General features: G+C 42.8%; 1 protein-coding gene across 1 annotated transcript in view; it reads right to left on the reverse strand.

Moving 5' to 3' along the window:
• The window catches only part of KMT2A (lysine methyltransferase 2A), a gene marked incomplete at its 5' end in the record, with an annotated part of 92,014 nt that extends 69,051 nt beyond the window's left edge, over nucleotides 1–22,963 (reverse strand). Inside the window, 2 exon segments of the mRNA XM_014587927.2 lie at nucleotides 20,685–20,783; nucleotides 22,824–22,963. Of these exon segments, the coding sequence (XP_014443413.1) occupies nucleotides 20,685–20,783; nucleotides 22,824–22,963 (239 nt within the window).

A 22,963-nucleotide genomic window follows, 5' to 3' on the forward strand; every position in this document is an offset into this window, starting at 1 on the left:
CACAGAAGCAAAGAGACTGAAACCCTAAAAAGCAAAGGGGTAATGAACGGAAAGAGAGCTGGAGGGAGAGTGAGGACAGCAGTGAGAGGCAAAGAATACAAAGCACAATGGCACAGAATTCTCTTCTCAGGGAACAAGGAAAAGGGCTAAGCATGGATTTAGTTGCCCAAACGTTTATAGTCAGGAGTAAGCTTAGAAATCTCCCTGAAATCACAGGCAAATCTTGTGTGTATGTGTAAATGTGCTAGGTGAGAAACAACAGATTTCTTCACGGTCCCAAGGAGGTTCGTAACCTACACAAGTTTCTAAGTAGGCAGCTCTGAAGGAAATAATGATGAAGATAATGGGCAATGGCTGATTAAGAATACAGGGAGGGAGGCCAGCAGACGGCAGAGTAGTTACATTGCTGGACTCCCACATGGTCTACCACGGCTCAAGTCCCAGACCTGGTGGCTTGAAGCTGATGCTGGGTGTGCGTGCATGCGTGCCCAAGATCCCAGAAGGAGAATGGAGGAGAAGGAACTGTGTCATGGCCGTCCCCTCTAGGAGGCAATTTCTCACTTTCCCTCTCATTCTCTCCCCACCCCACCCAACCTCACCCACTGTTAAACACAGTACAGAGAAAGCTGGATCTCACATGACCAACCAGGATTTGAGTCCCACATCCAAGGCTTGAAAAACATGCTACATGCCTACATAAGCACCCAGGATGGAGAACTGGAGGGAAAAGGATTACAGCATGACTGGGCCCACTAGGAAGTGCATGTGAGCACACGTCTGTTCTCTCTCTCTTCACATGCATGCACACACACACTCTGGCATAAAAAAAAAAATCTCTGTCGCTTTTCAACTTAGGCTGGGCAGAATGGCTCCAGCAAGCAAGGGGGCGAGAAAAGGGCCATTCTGCCATCGATGAGGTGGCAACCAGGAATACACCATCGACATTCACAAACACATCCATGGCGTGGGCTGCAAGAAGTGTGCCCCTTGGGCATTCAGAGAAATCTAGAAATTCACCATGAAGGAGATGGGGACTCCAGATGTGTGCATTGATACCAGGCTCAACACAGCTGTCCGGGTCAAAGGAATAAGGCACGTGACATGTGGTATCCATGTGCGGTTGTCCAGAAAACGAAAAACATAATGAGGATTCACCCAACAAGCTCTATACTCTGGTGACCTATGTACCTGTTACCACTTTCAAAAACCTACAATGTGGGGACCAGCAGTTAGCGTAAGCATGTCATGCATGCCCAAGATCCCAAGAAGAGAACGGAGGAGAAGGGATTGCAATGTGGCCATCCCCCCAGGGGGTGATTTCTCACTTTCTGTCTCTCTGTTCTCTCTCTCTCTTTCTGGTGAGCACATGTGCCCTATAGCTAAAACCTGTCAAACACACACACACACACACACACACACACATATATATATATAACCTCTGTGATTTAAAAAATAGTAATAAGAAGAAAAAGAACATCAGATGCAAGAATTTGTAGAAACTGATTTGACTGGAAGGGGTCACCACAAGGCCAAGATAAAAGACAAATGAAATAACAGAACCTGTTCACTCTACAAGGGCATGTTCAGAGCTGACACAATAAGCAGCAGGCAGCTACCACTGGTTCTCAAACGCAGAAAAGGTGCAACTGAATGTGAAGTCTGCCCTGAAAGTGTTACACATAATGAACTACAGTACAAAAGACTGAAAAAAGATCGGTAGAAGTCGATAGTCACAATTTAAATGTGATTGGCACTCACACATTTACTGAGTACTGCCAGCTACTATTCTAGGCTCTAAAAATACACAGGTGAAGAACTGACAAAATTCCTGCCCCACAAAGCTACAATCTAGTGGAGAGAGACGGAAAATAAACATGTACCAAATAAAAGAAGACACTAGGGCAGTGAGGATCGAGGGGGATTAGCTGTGGGGGTCACATTCACAAGGGTGGTCAGGAAGAGTTTCTCCGAGGTGACAGTTACTAAGGATTGGCAAACTATGGGCCATGGGCCAAATCTGCTCCACCACCTGTTTTTGTTCAGTCTATGAGCTAAGATTAAAATGGTTTTTGTTTTCTGGATTTTTGGTTTGTTTTTTTTTTTTTTTTTTTACCATTTTTAAATGGCTAGGAAAAAAATCTAAAGGATATTTTGTGCACATGAAAATGATATGAAACTCAAATTTCAGTGTCCATAAATAAAGTTTTATTGGAATACAGCCAAGCTCATTCATTTATGTATTGTCTACGACTGCTTTTCCACTACAACAAGAGTTGAGTAGTTGCAACAGAGACCATCTGGCCCTTTGCAGAAAAGGCTTGCTGAACCTAGTTAGACCTAAATGAGGAAAACCCAGGTATAGTGAGGCCTTGACGGAGTGGTGTTCCAGCCTGACAGCAAGTACAAAGGCCCAGGGACAGCAACAAGCAGGGCAGGTATGACCCACAGGAAAAGGCCACCAAGATTCTTTTTCCTTTTTTTTGGAGAAGTTTTTGCTATAGGGTGTGTGCACTCATTAAGACAGAGAGAGACAGAGAGACAGAAAGCAAGAAATCACACCACCCCACCCCCGGGTGTGACGGGGGGGCTATGCCACAATCCGTTCTACTCCATTCTCCTCTCAGGATCTTGGGCACACACACACATGCACCCGGAGTGAGTTTAAGCCACCGGGTCCAGGACTCAAACCATGGTCGACTACATGGCAGTTCAGCAACATAGCTATTTTGCTAACTGCTGGTCCCCACCATGACTCTTCAAAAGAATAAGAGCAAGCGCTAGACAGGCAGAGATGACTACAAGACAGATCAGGTATGGCTTTTCTGGCCACAATAAGAAATCTAGGTTTATTCAGCAGTATGAGGAAGACACTGATGGGTTTAAAATGAAGAAATAATATGATCTGATACTGGAGTTCACAGCTGCTGTACAAATTTGAGTGAGACAAGAATGCAGCAAGCAGGAGATGAGAGTAGTCCAGCTAAGAGACTGCAGTGGTAAGTCTGGGGTTTGGTCTGGGAGTATTGAGAGGAAGTTATACGTAGGATCTAGACAGAATTTGCTGATGGGTTAGACTTGGAATGTGAAGAAAAGGCAGAAATCAAGGATAACTCTTAAATTTTAGGCCTAAGCAACCGAGTATGGTGGAGTTGTTCTAACAGAGAGACTGGGAACGGTAAAGATTTGAGGGAGAAAATCAAGACTTCTTAGACCCAGTAAATGTCAGATCCCTGTCGGATATCTAAGTACTTCGGTGTACGCCTGTTTTCTTGCCTGTAAAGTGGGAACAGGAGTGACACCTCCTCAGAGAGTGGTCATGAAGGTTAGATAATACATGTGAAGTGCTCACGATAAAGCCAGGCCCCCGATAAATACTACATACATGTTAGCCACGTATTAGCAACAAAGATTTAGTAGTCCTTGGCATGTAGATGACGCCGAATGAAATTACCTACCAGAGTATGTAAACAGAGAAGGCAGCTAAAGGTAAATTTCTCGGTGCCCCCACCATTCGGGAAAATTAAGCAGAGGAGAGAAGTCATCCAGAATACTGAAAATTAATAACCATTGAGTTTAGAAGGAAAAAGGGTAAGAATTGTGTTATAGAATGCAAGAAGAGAATGCTTAAATAAAGGGGGTGGTCAGCTGGTTCAAATGCTGCCCCAAAATTGAACAGGATGAAGACTGAGCATTAGCTATTCAACCTGATAAGCCAGGAGACCTTGAGGGCTTTGATAAGAGGTAATTCAGTGGGGTTGTGAGGATAAAAGCCTCACTGGAGTGGTTGAGGAGAAGATGAGAGGTGAGAAAGTGGAAACAGCAATTACACACAGCATTTCTAAGGAGTTTTGCTGTTAGAGGGAGCAAAGAATCAGGATGTAGCTGGAGGAGAATGTAGGGTCAAGGGTTTTGTTTGTTTTTTTTTTTGTTTGTTTAAAGAATTATTTATTTAACTTTATTTGTTTGTTCATTTTGACCAGAGAGAGAGAGAAAGAGAGAAAGTGAGAAAGCAAACCACCAGGTCCAGGACTTGAACCATGGTCGGCCATGTGGGAATGCCCAGCGCCTTAACCACCACACCACCTGCTGGTCCCCTTGTTTGTTTTTTTAAGTTTTTTGCCACTGGGTGGATGCACTCACTAGAGAGACAGAGAGAGACAGTGAGAAGGAAAGTGAAAAACACACCCCAGAAGAATGGTCATGCTATAATTCCTTTTCTTCCATTCTTCTCCTGGCGTTTTGGGCATACACACACACGTGCCCGGCCTGAGTTTCAAGCTGCCTGGTCCAGGACTTGAATTGCAAAGTCAGCCATGTGGGAGTCCAGCCTTAACCACCACACCACCTGAGACTTCCCATCTCAGTCTCCCTCTTACTAATTATAAAGTGCTGTATTTTTTAAAAAGGATTATATTAAGGGCCAGACTCAGTGCAGCAGCTAAGTGACATGCAAAGGGAGCCAGATCTACATGGCTGACTGTGGTTCAAATTCTGGCCCCAGAGGCTTTAAAAACACACAAAGCACGTATGCATGTGCCAGGATCCTGACGGGTTGGAAACAAGGAGGAAAAAACTGTGGCATGAACAGGTCCTGTAGGAAGGTGCTTTCTCTCCCTCCCCCACTCTCTCATATGCACATGTATTCTCCTGCATATAGGGGAAAAAAGAAGTATATCAAAACAGACAGTTTTAAGATAGATAGTTTTATATGGTAAGGAGACAAATCCAGTCATGAAGAGCTGCCCATGCAGCAGGGAAGAACTGCAGGTATAACCCTGAGTAGTTGAGAGGGGATGGAATCCAGAGGTCAAATCAAATGGAAAGATCAGCCTTAGGTAGGAGCGGGGGCCAATGATGGTAGAAGGTGGTAGCGGGCATAATAGTACCTAAGCTCCCTTTTTAGGAGGAAGAGAAAAAGTACTTTAAGAATATTTAAAACTTGGGGCTGGCAGGTGGCGTAATGGTTAAGGGCTCTGGGCTCCCATTTGGCCGACAGCAGTTTGAGTCCGGGACCTGGCACGTCTCTCTCTCTCTCTCACTCACTCACACACACACACACACACACACACACACACACACACACACACTCCCTCTCTAGTAAAATTAAAATAAATAAAATTAAATAATTCTTTAAGAAGAAAAAGAATATTTAAATCTCTTGATTCACTTACTATTCTTGGTATAATACAACTGATTCTTGAGAAGATCAAATCAGTAAATGAAGGACAGTAGCTGAATTGCTCCCTAGAACAATTCTGTTAGTATTAGTTTTAATAGGTTCAACCTTCAAAATACCAATCTCCAAAGTATTTTGCGAAGTATTGCATTTGAGTACTTACATTCATGCTGTATTTAAGTTGAGCTCATTAACAAGAAATTAGATAGTAAGTCCTATGAGGGAAGGGACTAAAGCCCCAGTCATAAAAAAGCCCTGATCATGAAAGGTATTATTTGAAAAATTAATTACCTTTTCCATCTCAGTTCACCTCTTTATAGAGTGCTATATTTATGATGGCCATTTAGGAAGATGAGCCTCTTTGCAGACACTAAGTCTCTTTGCAGGCACTTTTTCACCACTTATATAATAGAAGAAAATGCAGTAACACCTGTAAGTCATAGAATATAAAAATAATGCTGTTGAGGTGCCGGCAAGTGGCACAGTGGTTAAGGGTGCTGGACTCCCACATGGCAGACCATGGTTCAAGTCCCGGACCTGGTGGCTTGCTTTCTCACTTTCTCTCTCTTGCTTTCTCTCACTTGCTCTCACTCTCACTCTGTCTCTCTCTGGTCAAATTAAAATGAATAAATCAAGTTGAATAAAATAATTCTTTAAAAAAATAATGCTGTTGAATTGATAGGAGAGAGGAGTATAATATACTCAAGCAGTCAAAAACGCAGATATTAAGATATTAAACTTAAGCCAGGCGGCTACTAAATACAGTCAGTCAAGAAATGTAGGGACCAGCAGTTAGCGTAACGGCTATGTTGCTGAACTCCCATGTAGCTGACTGCAGTTCGAGTCCTGGACCCAGTGGCTTAAACTCACACTGGGCACATATGCGTGCGTATCCAAGATCCTGAGAGGAGAATGGAGGAGAAGAGATTGTGGCATGGCCATGGCCCCCGGGGGGGTGATTTCTTGTTTTCTGTCTCTCTCTCTGTCTTTCTGGCGAGCACACACGCCCTATAGCAAAAACCTCTCCAAAAAAAAAAAGAAAGAAAGAAAAAAGAAATGTATGCAGTTATTAAACTGAGATCCGGGTCTCCTGTGAACAGACTGCCATGGGCAGGGACAAGGGCACATTCTCTCTGATGACTAGTGCATCACGAAAACAGTGGCTGCTTGAATGCACAGCAGACAGGAGATTTAAATGGTTTTAAATATGATCACTGCCTGGTATTGACAAATGTTAACACAAAAAGGTCACCTAGGATTAAAGAGTACAGAGACCACAGGCCAGCAAGTGGTGTAGTGGTTAAGGGCACTGTCCTCCCATACAGCCAACTGTAGTTCGAGTCCCAGACCTAGTGGCTTGCTTTCTCTGTCCTGTTCTGATCAAATTTAAATAAATAAATAAATAGATGCTAAAATAAAAAGAGTACACAGACAATAATACACTGTTCTTCAACAACTAATAGAGAAGGTAAAATTTTCACCCACACAAAAATAAAGTCCACCTTTCACATTTTCAATTCAGTTCTACCTAGAAACTATCACCTAAGCAACACAAACGCTACCAGCTTTGTAATTAAAGGGAAAGCTCATACCCCTACCCCCATGCCATGTCAACAACAAGAAGCAAATACGCTCATGACAGTTAAGCAAATGAGACAGGTGAACACTACCCATTGCTTCAGAAAAGAGAAAAAAAAGTCATAAAGTAGCTCATCTGCCTTTTAAGGAAAAACAAAAAAAAGGAAAAAGAAAAAACAGGAAAATGAATGCACTATTTCTACTTCAGATAGCAAGCTGTTCAGATTTTTGGCAATGCCCCAAATTACTTTGCATAATCTTTAAAAAAAATCAAGAAAGGTATATTTTCAGACTACTCAGGTTCCAAGTCTGAACGGGTTCATCTGCTTGCTGAAGTAGAAGAAATAAGACCACTTAACTGAAATACTGTAGAAAATTAACTTAATCTTCACAATCACAAGATTTACTTTCCTCTAACAGTGAAGTACCACAAAATGACCAGATCTATTTGAATGGGCTGGAAAAATATTTAAACAAACACCCACTTTGTTTTCGGAGATGGTTCTTTCTATTATAAGAGGTTTGGGTTCCCCATATGCCATCATTAAACAGTTAACCTCATTCTGAGTTATGTCCTCATTCAAGTACAAATTTCTACTATAAAATTTCAGTTTTTCTCCTCCAGCTTACTGTTCTTATCCTGGTGAAAAAAATCAGGTTGCATCTTTCCTTCTGGGAAGATGGGCTGTTGAATGACCACTAGTAACAGGAATTAACATTAAGGAATCCACAACCTTCTTCTCTCTATGGTAAACAAAATTCCCTCTCAATAAAGTCAGTTTTCTGAAGAAGCAACGTGAAGTTAGATGATAAAGGTAAACATTCCCCTTGGCAAAACCACAAAGCTACCAAGTCAGCCAACTCAATTTTGACCTATTACTATTATTTTTGGAACATTTTTTAATTTATCTATTTATTTGCTGTGATTTTCAAGCTGCCAAGTCTCAGACTTGAACTGTGGTCAGCCATGTGGGAATCCAGAGCCTTAACCACCAAACCACCTGCTGACCCCAATGACCTATTATTATTTTTTAAGAATTAATGTTCAGGGGCCGACAGGTAGCATTAGTGGTTAAAGTGCTGGAAACCCACATGGCTGACCATGGTGTGAGTCCTGGACCTAGTGGCTTGCTTTCTGTCTGTCTCTCTCTGGTCAAATTGAATAATAATAATAATAATAATATTATTTTAAGACATATATAAAAATAAAATTAAATAAATAAATAATTCTTTCTAAAAGAATTAATGTTCAAATATACAAGTTGGGAAATTCTGTGTTCTTAATATTTTGAAAAAATCATTGGTCTCTTCTCACTACCAGGTCATATTTGGAAGGCTGCCATCACATTCTGAGAAGCCCACATTAGGTGACATTAACTTATTTTTTTAAAAAAGAAAAAAAGTCCCTGGTATTTTTTATTACTCCAACACTAGAGTCAAGTAGAATAAAAATCCTAAAATAATTATTCTTTGCTTTTATAATCTCCTACTTTCTGAACTTATACCCTCGATGAATAGCAATGAAAAGTTACAGGAAAAGTAGGCTCTGTTCTATTTCCAATTTCCAAAGTTTCTCAGATTACACTCAATTTTACAACTAGAATCAAACCACTCTCTACTTTGCCAGATTCATAGAATTCCTTCAACAATCTAGCTTCTCCTATAAGCCCTGACCATCCTATGAGAATCTGTGGACACCATTTATTGTAAGACACAGAAAAAATTTACTATTTCTAATTTACCTTAAATAAGCCTAGTATCAATTCACCTGTAAGAAGAAATGCCTACACATACCATTACTAAATTCTAAAGCCCTAAAGCTTTAATAACCCAATCAAAGTTTTGGAGCTAATAGTTAGTTAGGGACACCGGCAGGTGGTAATATAAACTCTGCCCAGACTTTTGGTAATCTATATGAATAATCCCAATTCACAGTTTTCATTCTGACTGTACAGGAAATGCTTTCTGCAACCCAACATATCTAAAAAAGTTTCATTCTGAGTAATGCGAACCCTCCACACAGCCTCAAAAGCCAAGGGTCAGAGGCTTTCATAATACGAATTCTCATGAAGCAAACTTATACTACTACACTGGAGATGACTTAGAAGCACTTGCTATAAGACATGCATCCACAAGTAGTGATCATCTTAACAAGAGATACTCTAAAGCATATGTCTTTAAATTACGACAGAAGATGGACATCAAAAGCTACAAATACTGATTTCCTATATTGAGACCACATCTCCTGTTTTCCCAGATTTCTCTTGATCTGTAAGATTTTTTCTCAGCTCCACTTATGAAATTGTATTCACCTACAAAACCCCTATAAAAGTCATGCTAATGGTATGTCTTTATAACAGATATTTCTCTGGAAGATTACTACTAAAAATTAATTATTGCCATAAATTGACAATTTAAATCAAATACTTCTTAGGGAGCCAATAAGGCCCTAGGCCCCCTTGAGGAAAATTAAAAAAGGGTAACACATGATCCATGTCCTCATGGAGCTGAGTAAGAACCTATCCCTGATCCACAGAAGGGGAAGGTAGCTTGAGAGGTCACTCAACACAGACATAGGCAAGACTGTGCTCTAAAAATTCACCTCTGGAAGATGAAACATTCATTTTGGTAACCTTTTTACCATCATTATAATGACAACCATCATTAGCAACGAGTTCTTTCTTTTTTTTTAGGGTTTGCTATCGGAGGCATACACTCCCAGGAGAGAGACAGAAAGTGAGAAATCACCCCCCCCCACCACCAGCCCCCAGGAAGACGGCTATGTCTCAATTCCTTCTTTTAAATTCTCCTCTAGGGATTTTGGGCACCCACACATGCACGCACATGCACACACATGTCCCTGGTGAAATTTTCAAGCCTCCAGGTCCAGGACTTGAATGGTGGTCGGCCATGTGGGAGCCCAGCCCCCTAACCACCATTCCACTTACTGGCAGCCAGCAACAAGGTATTTACACAACTATCCCTTACTTCAGCTTATACTTTTATTATTATTATTATTATTATTATCAGAGGAGCGGTACAACATTTCTAATAATGGATCCACTCAGGACACCTCAATCTCACTTTGAAAACCCCAAGCCCCAATCAGTGTATTTACAAAAATGTCCTATGATGGCTCTTAAACTTTCCTCTACCATACTTAAATTAGTTTAGGATTTTGTTTAGTCAAAATTATTCTACTAATAGTCTTGCATATGTTCTCCTAGTTTACGCAGTATGTCCTTGCAAAGTATTCCTAAAACTTCTATGTACATCAAGCGGCCAGCAGGTGGCATGGTGTTTGAGGTGCTGGACTCCCATGTGGCTGACCACAGTTCTACTCTCGGACCTGGTAACTTCCTCTTTCTCTCTCTCTCTCTCTCTCTCTCTCTCTCTCTAGTCAAACTGAAAAATAATGATAACAAATAAAATTAAATAATTCTAAAATAAAAATAAGTTATATGTACATCAAATTTTCGACTCAACGTTCATTGATCCCCTCTACATGAAAAGTCACCCCTGTAAACAATACAAAACACAAATGATGACTTAGAAGTTCATGTCTTAGGGGTCAGCTGATGATGTGGTAGTTAAGGGTGCTGGACTCCCACATGGCCGACCATGGTTCGAGTCCCGGACCTGGCAAATTGCTTTCTCACTCCCCCTACCCCTTGTTCTCACTCTCACTCTGTCCCTTCCTGGTCAAATTAAAATAAACAAACAAACAAAAGTTAAATTAAAAAAAATTTTTTTAAGTTCATGTCTTAAGAGAGCCACCTTCTAATGGGAGAAAGACAGACACATTAGAAAGTATTCACAATATAAGGTATCTTGGGGTAAGTTCTGTAAGGGGGAAGTGTAGAGCAGAGTAAGGAAGCAGGAAAGGAGGAGTTCTAAGAGGCAATAGTTATTTGTGAAAACTTCATGGGAGAGTTGTCATCTGGGGACCTGAGTCATGGAAGATGAGTGAACCACAGGCAGGTCAAGATGGGAAGGACTTTATTAGGGCCAAAGAGAGACTTTAACAAACACATAAAGGCGGGTCCACAAAGACTGTGGTGAAATCTACTGGTTCAGGAGTCCTGTGTGGCTGAAGCACGTAAGTGAGAATGTGCATCCGGGAGATAAGATTCAAATTGTAGAAATGTAGGCCAGCTAGACTAAAAAGACTGCAAATTTTAAATCTTACTTTATATTTGGTGAAAGTCAAAAGGTTTTAGGAATAACGTGACATAATCAGATCTGTATTTAAGAAAACCTTCGGCCACATTGCAGAGGGTGAAAAGAAAGGTGGGGAGACCAGTCAGGAGATTACCACAATAATCCATGCAAAGGTAATGGAAATTTAAACTAGGACAGAGAAAGAGAAAAGCAGAGACAGATTAAAGAAATATTACAATAGTGTAATGGATGAGGCTTGGAAATTGATTGGATGGGGGTGGGAAGACAAAGAACTTAAAGACAGTACTGCAGAGGACAAGGATGAACTTTCAAATCCACGCAGGTTCAGATTTGGATTCTAGTTCTGCGATTACTAGCCATACGACTTAAGGACAACTGTTGAACTTGTCTGTGCCTCAGTGCCTGCTCCTGGAAGAGACGGTTTATTGTTATAACAATGACTGTTTAAAGCAAACCTTTTTTTTTTTAAAGCAGTATAGCAGAAATGTATTTTCCTCCTTAAGCAAACTATCTACCAGCTGTTCTTAGACTTTAATGTTTTTGACCATTCTACTTGTAGTTATTTTTATTTCTCAAGTTAAGTTCCAGCTCCCAGAATTTGTAACCTAGTAGCATTTCTTCTATAATTAAATTGTTAAGCATTGATCTCTACAGAGCAACTTCTCCCCAAGCTGAAACTTGAGAACAAATGTCAAATAGTTACCAAGTATAGAGGAATGGATCTGAACCTGGGGGCCAAGAACCTTGAAGATGCAGAGTTGGAAGAGATTACCAAATGTTCACACTCAGAGAAAGATTAGGAACACTAGTTCCGGAGACCTTGCCAGAGAGTTAGACAGCTCATGGGGGCACTGTAATACTAGGCATCCTGCTCGCCTATTTTGTGTTTAGTTTTTCCTACTCCCTTTTTTGCCTTATCTCTAATTATGTTTTAGTTGGACACCAATGATGTCCCCTGTAACCAAGATGGGTAGCTGACCTTCAGTTTGGTTCCACCTAGTTTACTGATAAACTTGACACCCAGGTCAAAATCAAGAACATTCTAAAGTCAAGATCCTAGTACTCAAATATACGTGTGCATACATATACATACATACCTCAAAGTAATAAAAACCAGTTAACTTGGTGAAAATAAAAAGACTATACCACTCATGTCTCCTTTTATTTATTTATTTATTTTTTTGAGATTTTTTTTTGCTATAGGGCATGCACATTCACTGGAGAGAGAGACAGAGAGACAGAAAGCAAGAAATCATCCCCTGGAGGGATGGCAACACTGCAATCCCTTCTCCTCCAGTCTCCTCTTGGGATTTTGGGGGATGCATGCACACATGCCTAGCCGGATCCAGGACTTGAACTATAGTTGGCCGCATGAGAATCCAGAGCCTTAACCACTACACAATCTGCTGGCCTCCCCTTACTTTATTAAAAATTTGTCTAAGGGCACATGTGACTACATGGAGAGGAAAGGAGAAGGAAAATGAGAGAGCAGCCCCCACCCCAATGTGGGATAGTCACTGCAATTCCTTTTTCCTTCCTTTTGGGATGTTGAAGACAGAGCACATGTACCCGGCATGTTTCTCAAGCTGCTGGACAAGTCTGGGACTCCAAACAGGCAGTCAGACACGCGGGACATAGCCACTTTACCCACCACGCCACAGGCTGGCTCCGCTTATGTCCTTTCAATCTCTCAGTTCTGATAGTTAAGTTTTCCTACCAGCCAGGCAAAGAAGAAAGTGCTTTTGCATACATGATCTCAATTAAGTTTCACAATAATCACATGAAGCAAGATTATTCCATGGGACCAGCAGTTAGCATAATGGCTATGTTCCTGGACTCCCATGTAGTCGACCGTGGTTGGAGTCCCAGACCCGGTGGCTTAAACTCACGCTGGGCTCGTGTGCATGCATGCCCAAGATCCCGAGAGGAGAATGGAGGAGAAGGGATTGTGGCATGGCCATCTCCCCTGGGGGGTGATTTCTCGCTTTCTGTCTCTCTGTCTCTCTCTTTCTGGCAAGCACACATGCCCTATAGCAAAAAAACTCTCAAAAAAAAAAAAAAAAGATTATTCCTAATTTACAAATGAAGAAAATGAGGCATGGAGAGGTTAAAAAACTTTTCCAAAGGTCATTTAGCTAATAAGTTGCTAAGATTTGAACCCAGGCAGTCTAAATCCAGAGGTCTCAGTCTTAACTGTTCTTAATTACTGTGCTAGTCTATGTCACACTATTACAGATTATGAGAGTCTTCCTTTCCTTTATAAGGGTATTTATATGTGCCCAAATAAAAAATCCTAGCCAGAGATTACAAAAGGATTTCCTCATTAACTAAGCTTAAAGAGATGTTATCCACAAGGTTTTACTGCCTCTAATTAAGGTCAATAATCTAGGGACAATATTTGTGTTTGATCATAACTTAGTCAATACTCATGGCTAGAAAGAGGTTGAACATAGGCATGTATAAATATTCATTTTCCTCCATGTAAGATATTTATTACAGATATGTGATGAACTCTTACTCTGTAAAACTGAGAGTCTAAAGGAGAGCCTAATGAAAACAATTTCTCCAGAAACACTCCTCACAAGTAATACTGCTCTCTTAATTCAAGACAGAAAGCCACAATTACTTTGATGCTGTAAAATGAGAATGAAACAACAATGGTTCAACAAACTAAGGATAGTAAGGGTTAGTACTCTCTTCAACAGTTTGAATGTTAGAAAGGTTCATAGCTCTGCTTCTGAAAGACATCAAAACACCTACACCCGAGCCTTCCAGCAGAACCCAAAATCAGAAGTGCAAGATAACAGATCCAGTAGATGGAGGAATCGCCAACTCCTGAACCACATGCCAGTGGTACAGGCCCTACCCACCAGGACTTCACCAGACACTGCTGCACTAATAACTAAAGGTAAGACATCTGGGGAACTCCCTTCAGTCTATTTGTCAAATAGAAAAACAACTATTCATTTCAAGGAAAGGGGAATTTTCATACATGGCACAGAAAACTGCCAACTAACTCTTCGACAGTTTTTAACTGTTTCCTTAAAACTAAAACTCATTAGGCTAGTATATTCAAATCTATAAAGTTAAACCAAGACTGGCCTGTAAGAAGTTTTGCACTAATTCTACAAGGGGACTAACAGTCCCCACAACAATAGAAATCACACAGCGAAATTCTTTCGCATGTCAGAGCCTTTCGAAGCAAACACTTAGCAGCAGTACGGCCTCATGGTCGGCTTCCTGGGTTGTAACCTGACAAGGTAAAAAGCTCATTGAAATATTTAACAGTGGTGGTATGGATTTCTTTGGACAGGTCAAGAAAAGCAGCTCATCCTTTTTTAAAACATAAAGAACCATTTTATGGGAAGTCATTCCCTTAGTCCAAGAGTCCTGGGCATTTCCTCAAGGCTTTCTCAGAGATCTGATGGGGGGGGAGGGAGAAAAGGCTAACAAAAGGACCCCTTTTCTCTCCCATTCCGGGCATAATCTACCTCAGCAACAGGGCCAGTAGCATCCACACTGTCATAAATGCCAGCAATTAGAGAATTAGGCCATAAAACCACCCACTCAGGTAGAAGAGTGCGGGCCTCCAGCTTTATTTCATGCATGCCATAAAAGATCCTGTACTTCCTTCTTTCGGGTCTTCTTCACAACCAATGAAATGACAGTAACAACAACAAAAAATAGCCCTTTGTCTGCCTACCTCATAATGATGTGATCAATGAAACCATCTGGGTCCAGGTGAAGAGTTTAAGATTCCTTTTTTTAATAGAAGACTGCATTTCCTCTAGCATACTACAATCTAACAGACATGCTGTGCTTTGAGTATTAATATAGTGAAAACTAACATCAAACTACTTTTTTCCAGAAAAAGTATTCTATCTTACTCTGAAACTATTCTAGAAGCCTAGCTGGTTCCTGAACTTCTCAAGAAATTAAATTAGAGCCCATAAGATTATTTTTAATTAACTAATTAGCTCAGCAATTTCTAGAACTTCCTAGAGTATACACACATATAAATTTCTGTCGTTCAGATGGGTCTCACTATGTCAGTCCTCCTGCCTCAGCTCCCCAAGCTGCAGGCACGTATCACAACTCCCAGCTTTTAGGGTAGGCCTGGACTCGAACTTCCCACATGGTCTTTGCCAACCTAGTAGCAGCATCTACCAGTATGCACTATGTTGGCCAGGCCTGAAATCTTTTCTAATCAAAAAAGTTAACTGAAAGTGGGCCGACAGGTGGTGTGTCCCACATGGCTGACCGTAGTTTGAGTCCTGGACCTGGTGGTTTGCTTTCTCACTTTCCATCTCTCTCCCTCTCTCTGTCCTTCTCTGGTCAAATTAAAATAAATAAATGAATAAATATAATAAAGTTAAATAAAACAATTCTTGGGACCAGCAGGTGGCATGGTGGTTAAGGCGCTGGACACTCCTACAAGGTCGACCATGGTGTGAGTCCCAGACCTGGTGGCTTGCTTTCTTACTTTCCCTCTCTCTGTCTCTGTCTCTCTCTCTCTCCATGTGTGTGTGTGTTTGTGTGTCTAGTCAAATTAAGATAAATGAATGAATAAATAAAATTAAATAATTATAAAAAAATAATTCTTAGGAGCTCTCAGGTGGCATGGTGGTTAAAGCCACTGAACTCCCACATGGTTGACCACAGTTCGAGTCCTGGACCTGGTGGCTTGCTTTCTCACCTTCAGTCTCTGTCCCTCTCTGGTCAGATTGAAATAAATAATAAATAAATAAAGATAAATAAAATAATTATTAAAAAAAAGAAAATTTAAAAAAATAAAATAATTCTTTAAAAAAAAAGTTAACTAAGATCTCAATGATAACTTTCACTCAGTCTATGTTTAAAAATCTGATTAGGGACCAGCAGGTGGCGTAATGGTTTTGTTGCTGGACTCCATGTAGTTGACAGTGGTTTGAGTCCCACACCTGGCAGCTTAAAACTCACGCCAGGCACATGTGTGTGCATGCCTATGATCCCAAGAGAAGAATGGAGAAGTGGATGAGAAATAGAGGAAAAGGGATTGTGGCATGGCCATCCCCACTGGGGGGTGATTTCTCATTTTCCATCTCTCTGTCTCTCCAGGAAGCACACACTCTCTACAGCAAAAAAATCTCTCTTAAAAAAAATCTGATCAATGGGGCCGGCAGGTGGTATAGTGGTTAAAGCATGGGATTCCCACTTGGTCAACCGTGGCTCAAGTCCCAGACCTGTTGGCTTGAAACATGCTAGGCACATGTGCATGTGCCCAAATTCCTAAGAAGAGACTAGAGGAGAAGGGATTGTGGCATGGCTATTCCCTCTGGGAGGTGATTCCTTGCTTTCTCTCTCTCTGGTGAGAGCATGCACCCTATAGCATAAATCTTTCAAAAAAAAAAAAATTGATCAATAATTTTCCTTGATGGCCTTCATAATGTACCAGTCCACAAAAATCACAAGTCTGTGATTTACTCCCTAAGATTTTATTCATCAAGATTCATAAACCAGACTAGATAAAATCCCAGCAAAAACTTTATAACAGTGAGCTCTTTAGCATCCTTTTTCCTACCAGTGCCTACAGGGTTAAGAATCTGATTAAAATGTAGGTAAGTCATGCCAGACTCATTAGTAATTTAACCTTTTTTAATCTCTGAAAATAACATATGCAAAGGAAAGTCCCATCCTAGCAATCCTCAAATAAATTCCTCCCAAAGTAGTGATAGTCCCAAAGCTTCCCCCTTTCCCAAAGGTCTATGCCACTGGGCTCTCCACCTTGGCAGAGGAAGAATGAAAAGAGACAAGATATTCACAAAAGGCCCGATTGAAGGCCTTCGGGTGAGTGCTAGAAGGAAGCTGAAGTTCTGTGCCAGCACTAGTGGAATGTGGGCAGGCACAAAGAGATCTTAATTAGGAGACCTACAATTAAAACACTGCGAGTCTCCAGAAGAGAGAGGCAGTGCAGTCTGTTATGCCTCTAAGCAAGCAAAGCCTGTAGCCACCCCCCTAGCCATAGGGCAAGGAGGCAGTTGGTATAGAGTCTGCGTGGCTGCTCTGTGCAAGGACAGCTTCAAGGTGAGCAAAGTCAGTCAAGATGGGAGTATTTTTTTCCCAACTTCCAGCCAGAAGACAAATCACTATTTTGTGAATAATAATTTCCCACAAGAACATGTGCCTTAAGATCACTACATGGGAGACTGGCAGGTGGCGTGAGGGTTAAGGGCACTGGACTCCAACATGGCCGACAGCAGTTCGAGTCCCAGACCTGGCAGCTTGCTTTCTCATTTTCCCTCTCTCTTTCTCACTCAATCTGTCTCTCTCTGGTCAAATTAAAATAAGTAAATAAATAAATAAAGTTAAAAAAAAGATTACTACATGGAAAGGAGAGACAGGAACATGTCATATGGTTCTCAGTGAGAAATTGATTAAAAAGCTCTGCATAAAGTATAGTATTTCATTTTGGAATATACACGGGGTCTTCAAAAAGTTCAAGAAAAATGTGCATTATGAAAACAACATGCCTGGGGGCCAGCAGGTGGTGTGGTAGTTGAAGCACTGGACTCCTACGTGGCCAACCACAGTTCAAGTCCTGAATCTGGCAGTTTGCTTTCTCTCTCTCCTTTCTCTCTGTTTCTCTCTGGTCAAAATTGCAGAATAGTGAAAATAAATAAAATTTAAAATAAATAAATCTTAAAAAAAAAAAAAGAAAATATTATGCCTGGATTTTAAAGTTTTTCTGCACCAAAATAAACTTGTACTTTAATTCCATTTTTCCGTGATTTTTCTGATGTACCTAAGTATTGATAACTTCTTGAAAAGTAGGTATTAATTATCACTCTCTCTTTTAATTTATAAGTATATTGATGTATTGGATTTTTCTTTTCATTTAAAAGCTCATACACCTAAAGGAATATTCCAACAAGCCTGAAAATAATTTCCCTTTTGGACAGTCATGAATCCACAACAATGAAAACAAATTTGGCCAAACAAGAGAGCCTCTAAATCCCAGATAATGCCTGGGATTCTCAGAACTGTGTTTAAATTTTTGTCTTCATTATTTTTTTTAAGTTCTTGCCACAGGGCACACACATGCACAAGACACACACACACATACACACACACACATACACACAGAGGGAGAAGGGGAAACTATGAGGGGGGGCAGGCAGTCAAGCTGCTGCAATCCCTTCTCCTTGAGTCTCCTCCCAGGATTCCCAGCACGCATGCGCACACACCCAGCATGACTTTCAAACCACAGCTGGCCATGTGGGAGTCCAGGGTCATAACCACCATGCCACCCGCTGGCCCCTTGTCTTCATTATTTTAATAAAACTAGTCAACTTCAGCAAAGTCCTTGTATTTTTTCCACACAATAAAAATTTTCACAGCAAGCTGAAATTTCTTCTAAAACAATGCCAATTAAATGGGCACGTGGACAATCGGATACCAAGAATTACCAAACAGGCTTACTGACTCTAACTCTTAAAAATAAACTCAGAATGGGGGCCAGCAGGTGGCCTGGTGAGGATGCTGGACTCCCACATGGTCAACTGAGGTTCAAGTCCCGGAGCAGGCAGCTTGCTTTCTCATTTTCCTCCTCTCTCTCTCACTCTGTCCCTCCCTGGACAAATTTAAATAAATAAATAAATAAAGTTACATAAAATAATTCTTAAATAAATAAATAAATAAATAATAAGCTCAGAATGAGAAATTTTATGACCCGATCGACAAATGAACAGAAAAGAATTAGAACACCGGAGCAGGAAAGATCCACGAGCTGTTTAGTCCGAACCTCATCTGACAGATCAGATATTTAAGGTTAAAAGCAAATTGCCCATGATCTCTGATCTGATCCCCTAGAGAAGTGAGATGAGAGCCCATGTCTGCCAACTTCCACTCCAAGGCTGACTCCATTCCACCTGTGTCCTCTGCCTCCTTTTCCTCCCGCCACGCTCAGGACTAGTTGTGAAAGCAATGAAGGGGCAACTCCCATTCAGTGAACATCCAAAAGAAAAATTACTCTCTAACGACTTTTCAGCTACAGGACACCTTCTTTCCTCAGCCCCAATCCAAAAGCCCATCTCAGTCCACGTGAACGACACTGTCATTTCAAATGAAAATAAACAGGCATCAAGGTTGCAATTCAGTTTCAATTTATATCTAACTGAAGTCTGCTATGTGATGATCAAGAAGGAAATTTTGCCTTGACTATTTTGTGAGGTAGAAGGGAAGGTACCTGGGATTATGAGATTAACAAACAGACGAGTTGCTGAGAAATCAACTGTTTCTAGGGTTTCTATCAGTAACAGCCCAAATTCCAGTCAACAGAGAAGATGCTGCTGTTCTGTGTTTATTTAGATGGCAAAGTACAATAGCATAAACATTACCCAAGACAGTCCTCAGAAAAACGGGACATTGACACTAGGAAAGGGGAGAGAAGAGGGAAAAACAGACCTCTGACTATAGTGCTCAACAACATAAAACTTCAGCTGTCATACAGAAAGCCCCAACGAAGACGCAACACCTATCTATTTTTATAAATAATCCCACTGCAACAGAATTTGGTCATGAAGAACTCCTCCATGTAGTTGTCATCCAGACAGAAATTCAATACAGGGGACGTCAGGAACCAATGACAGCAAAGGACAGGTCTCCTATAGAGAGCAGAGTTCACACAGCCAGCTGATCTGGAAGTTCTGTCACCTGGTTTTAGAAGTTTTAACTTAGATTTTGATATGGCTAAATTAGAGCCATTATTCACTTAAAGCAAATTCGAATCATTCTGGGTAACAGAACCATTTCTCCGCAAGTTTAGATAAAGCTGCTACAGAGCTGTGAGCATGTTCTGAGAAGCACTCTTTAGGATTCTATGTCGGCCCAGGAGGAGCCCAAAACCTCCCCTCTGGAACTTCCACACTGATGTGGAAGACTATGAAACAAATGCTTGGGTTCTACCCTGGGAACTACCAGGCCAGAGGAGATCATCACTCTGGTTTAGCACTAATCAACCTGTCTATACCATCAACCCAGACTAGATGGCCTCAACTATCCCATACAAAACTCAGTAAGGAAACAACAGCTCATTCAGGCCAAATTCCAAAAGATAGTACCAAAGTTTAACATACAGAGTCAACCAGTCTTCTCCTAATGAAGTAGCAACTAGTCAAGCCAAAGGTTTAAAGAAAAATAAAAACCTCTTACTAATATAATCTTATTGGAAATAACTGCAATTCCTTAACAGGCTTTACACTCCGAACTGCTGGTAAGGAAAATAAAGCAATAGCTTACAACAACCTCACAACAAGCAGGTGGATACGAAAACATTAGCACCTGCTTGAAACTTTAAGTTGATTGTGTCAAAGACCAACAGATAAGATATTCTGGTGCCCAGACATTAGGTCCCTGAATCCAGGTGGCTCTCTTTCTAACCAGTCTCTTGGGAAGCTGTGATTAGAAGCGGTCAGCGTAAAACTTTGCTTTTGAATATGTGGTAAGGACAATTGGAATGAACGCTTGGTCCTTCAATACCAAATACATAAGCATGCTAAACACGAAGACATGCTTCTTAGCATCCCCTTAAAATAGACTAACTTCTCCAGATACTTTCTTATGACACTCGAATATACATGGGGCTACAATTCTACACATAACCAGGTATAAGTCTCAATTTTGAAAATAAGTAGGTAAATGATATGTCAGTAAGTCTATTTTTTTTTTTTTTTTTGCTGCTGTATCTTTTAAAAAAGCAAAATCAACTCACATTTAAGCACCAACTCCATGCAAGTAACCTGAACGGTTCAGTCTTTTTGTCATGTATGAGGCCTTTGGTTCTCCAACTACATGGGATCTGTGTTGTTAGCTTAAAAAATACAGAATTGGCCTTTCAAAAAAAAATAATAATCTACAGCAACCAATAAATAGTCTCAAACAACCCTGCTGACTGCAGCTGCCTTCTGAAGGCTGGGAAAGGAGGTGGAGATAGAGCAGAGAGGCAGGGAGAGGAGAGCTGCAGCTAGCTACATAGCAAGGAACACGCCCCCATCATGTCCTCCTTGCTCTGTCAGAAGGCGGGTTGTTGTCAGTCTCCTGATCAGGCTGCCTTAGAAACGATTTAAAAAAGGAGGCAGAAGACTAACAACTAAAAAATGCCAGCTCCTTCAAAGGAGGGGCCGGGGTCCCTGGGATCTCCTCCCTCCCCTTCTTCCCAGGATCTTTCTGTAAATCTAAAGGGGTGCGGGGCACAATAGGAGACAAGGGGTTTGCCCAGGATATTCTGTGTGCACCAACGGCAGGGCACGCAGGAAACGGCTGGTTGTTATCTTTCCCTTTCTGTTTCAATCAAGAGCACTCCAGAGCAGCAACCCCCTGCCCCCCTTGCTTCAGCCCCTAGCAGCTGCTCTTCCTCCTCCTAGCATCCCCCATCCCATTCTCCCCCCTCCCCTGCAATTCCAACTCCCCCTTCTGCATCCAATGGAAAACAAATGCGCAACGCCACTGTCTGAACCTGAACTCAACTTCCCTACCCAGGGCAACTTTCCTTTTCGCTGAGGGGGCTGAATAATGCGTCTCGAAGCTTCCCGGTTCTCGTCCCAGTGCTAATGGGGCAGGGGCAAAGCTCTGACCCGTGGTCCACCTTGAATCCCCTAACACCAAAGCAGAGCGAGAACCCTAACTCCTCCGTCCAAAGAAGAACTTCGCTTCATAATCCTCCTCTTTCTCCCACCCCAAAGCAAGCACCACCACCACGCTAAAGTAAAGCTGTCCCTTATCTACTCTCTTCACCCCAACCCGGCTCCCCCCACCCCTCCCAGCCCCGGGATTGGCCTAGGAAAAGGTGGATCAATATGAAATGACGGAGAAGAGAAGGGCGGGAGGGAGCCAGGGCTGGAGACGGCTTGCTCCCAGGCGCAGTGGGTGGGGTAGGAGAGCAGCTGCTTCCCCTGGGAGGATGCTGCCCAAGTCCCCCCACAAACACCTCCCCTCACAGGGGCCCCCTTCCCCAGAGCTGGAGGGAAAGCCTGCCTCCTCTCCAGGGAGTGGCGGAAAGCTGCTCTTCTGTAAGCCTAGAGGACAGCGGACTATTTTCCCCTCAAAGATGCCACTAATCCTTCGTTCTAAAGGAGGGGAAGGGTGGAGCGCAGGTAGAGCGAGTCCCTGCGAGCGGTGGGTTAGACACTGGCCCTGAGCGAGGGGGAAGACGGCTGCAGGTCACCGTTATCTCAGCGGGGAAGGAGCGAGCAGGCCAGGTGGGGAGGAAAGGAGGTTCCCCGGAGGGGTCGGGCGGGATGGGGGAGGACCCATCTGCTCGGGGTGGGGGTGGAGGGTGGAGAAGGAGAAAGGGGGAGTGGCCGGCGCGGTAGGGACCTGCCCGGGGATGGGGCGAGGGTGCAGCAGGGTCCGGAAGCAAGGTGCGGGAATGGACTTGGAGCCCCGCGGGTCGGGAGAAGAACGTGGGCCCGGGTGAGGCCGCCCCCCGAGATGCCCGGAGGGAAACTGCCCGAGGAGTAACACCTCTGCCCGAGAGGGAGGCGGGGTGGGCTCAGGTCTCCAGGAGGGAGGGAGGGAGGAATCTTGCTCGGATGAGGTAATCTGTGAAAGGGAGGAGGGGTTCAGTCCCGGGATGGGAAACCCCGGCGAGGGGGTCGGTGCCAAGGGATTTGGGGAAGGGTCGGGGGGAGGGGGGAGCAGACGCCCTTAGCCAGATGGGTCCAAACCCCGGGGTGGGGGCGCCCGGGGGTCTGCAGCCCTGCATGGGGGTCCCGAGCTGGGAGGGCCATTGGCCCCGGGTCAGGGACCCCAGGATGGTCCCAGAATTGGGATGCTCCTCAATCCCGGATGGGGGAGGGGGGACCCCGCAGAGGGTCGAGACCCCGGGCCTGGGGGTTCCTCGCCCCCTTACCTCTCCGCTGCCGCCTCCCCCGCCGCTCTCCCCAAACACGGCCCGGAACCGGCGCAGGTTGGTGCCGATGGCGGCCGAGACCTGCAGCGCCGCGTCGAAGCCCGGGCCCACCCGGAGCAGGGCCGGCCCCGAGGAGGCTG

Source organism: Tupaia chinensis, unplaced genomic scaffold, assembly GCF_000334495.1.
Source record: "Tupaia chinensis unplaced genomic scaffold, TupChi_1.0 Scaffold000247_1, whole genome shotgun sequence".
Classification (NCBI taxonomy): domain Eukaryota; kingdom Metazoa; phylum Chordata; class Mammalia; order Scandentia; family Tupaiidae; genus Tupaia; species Tupaia belangeri.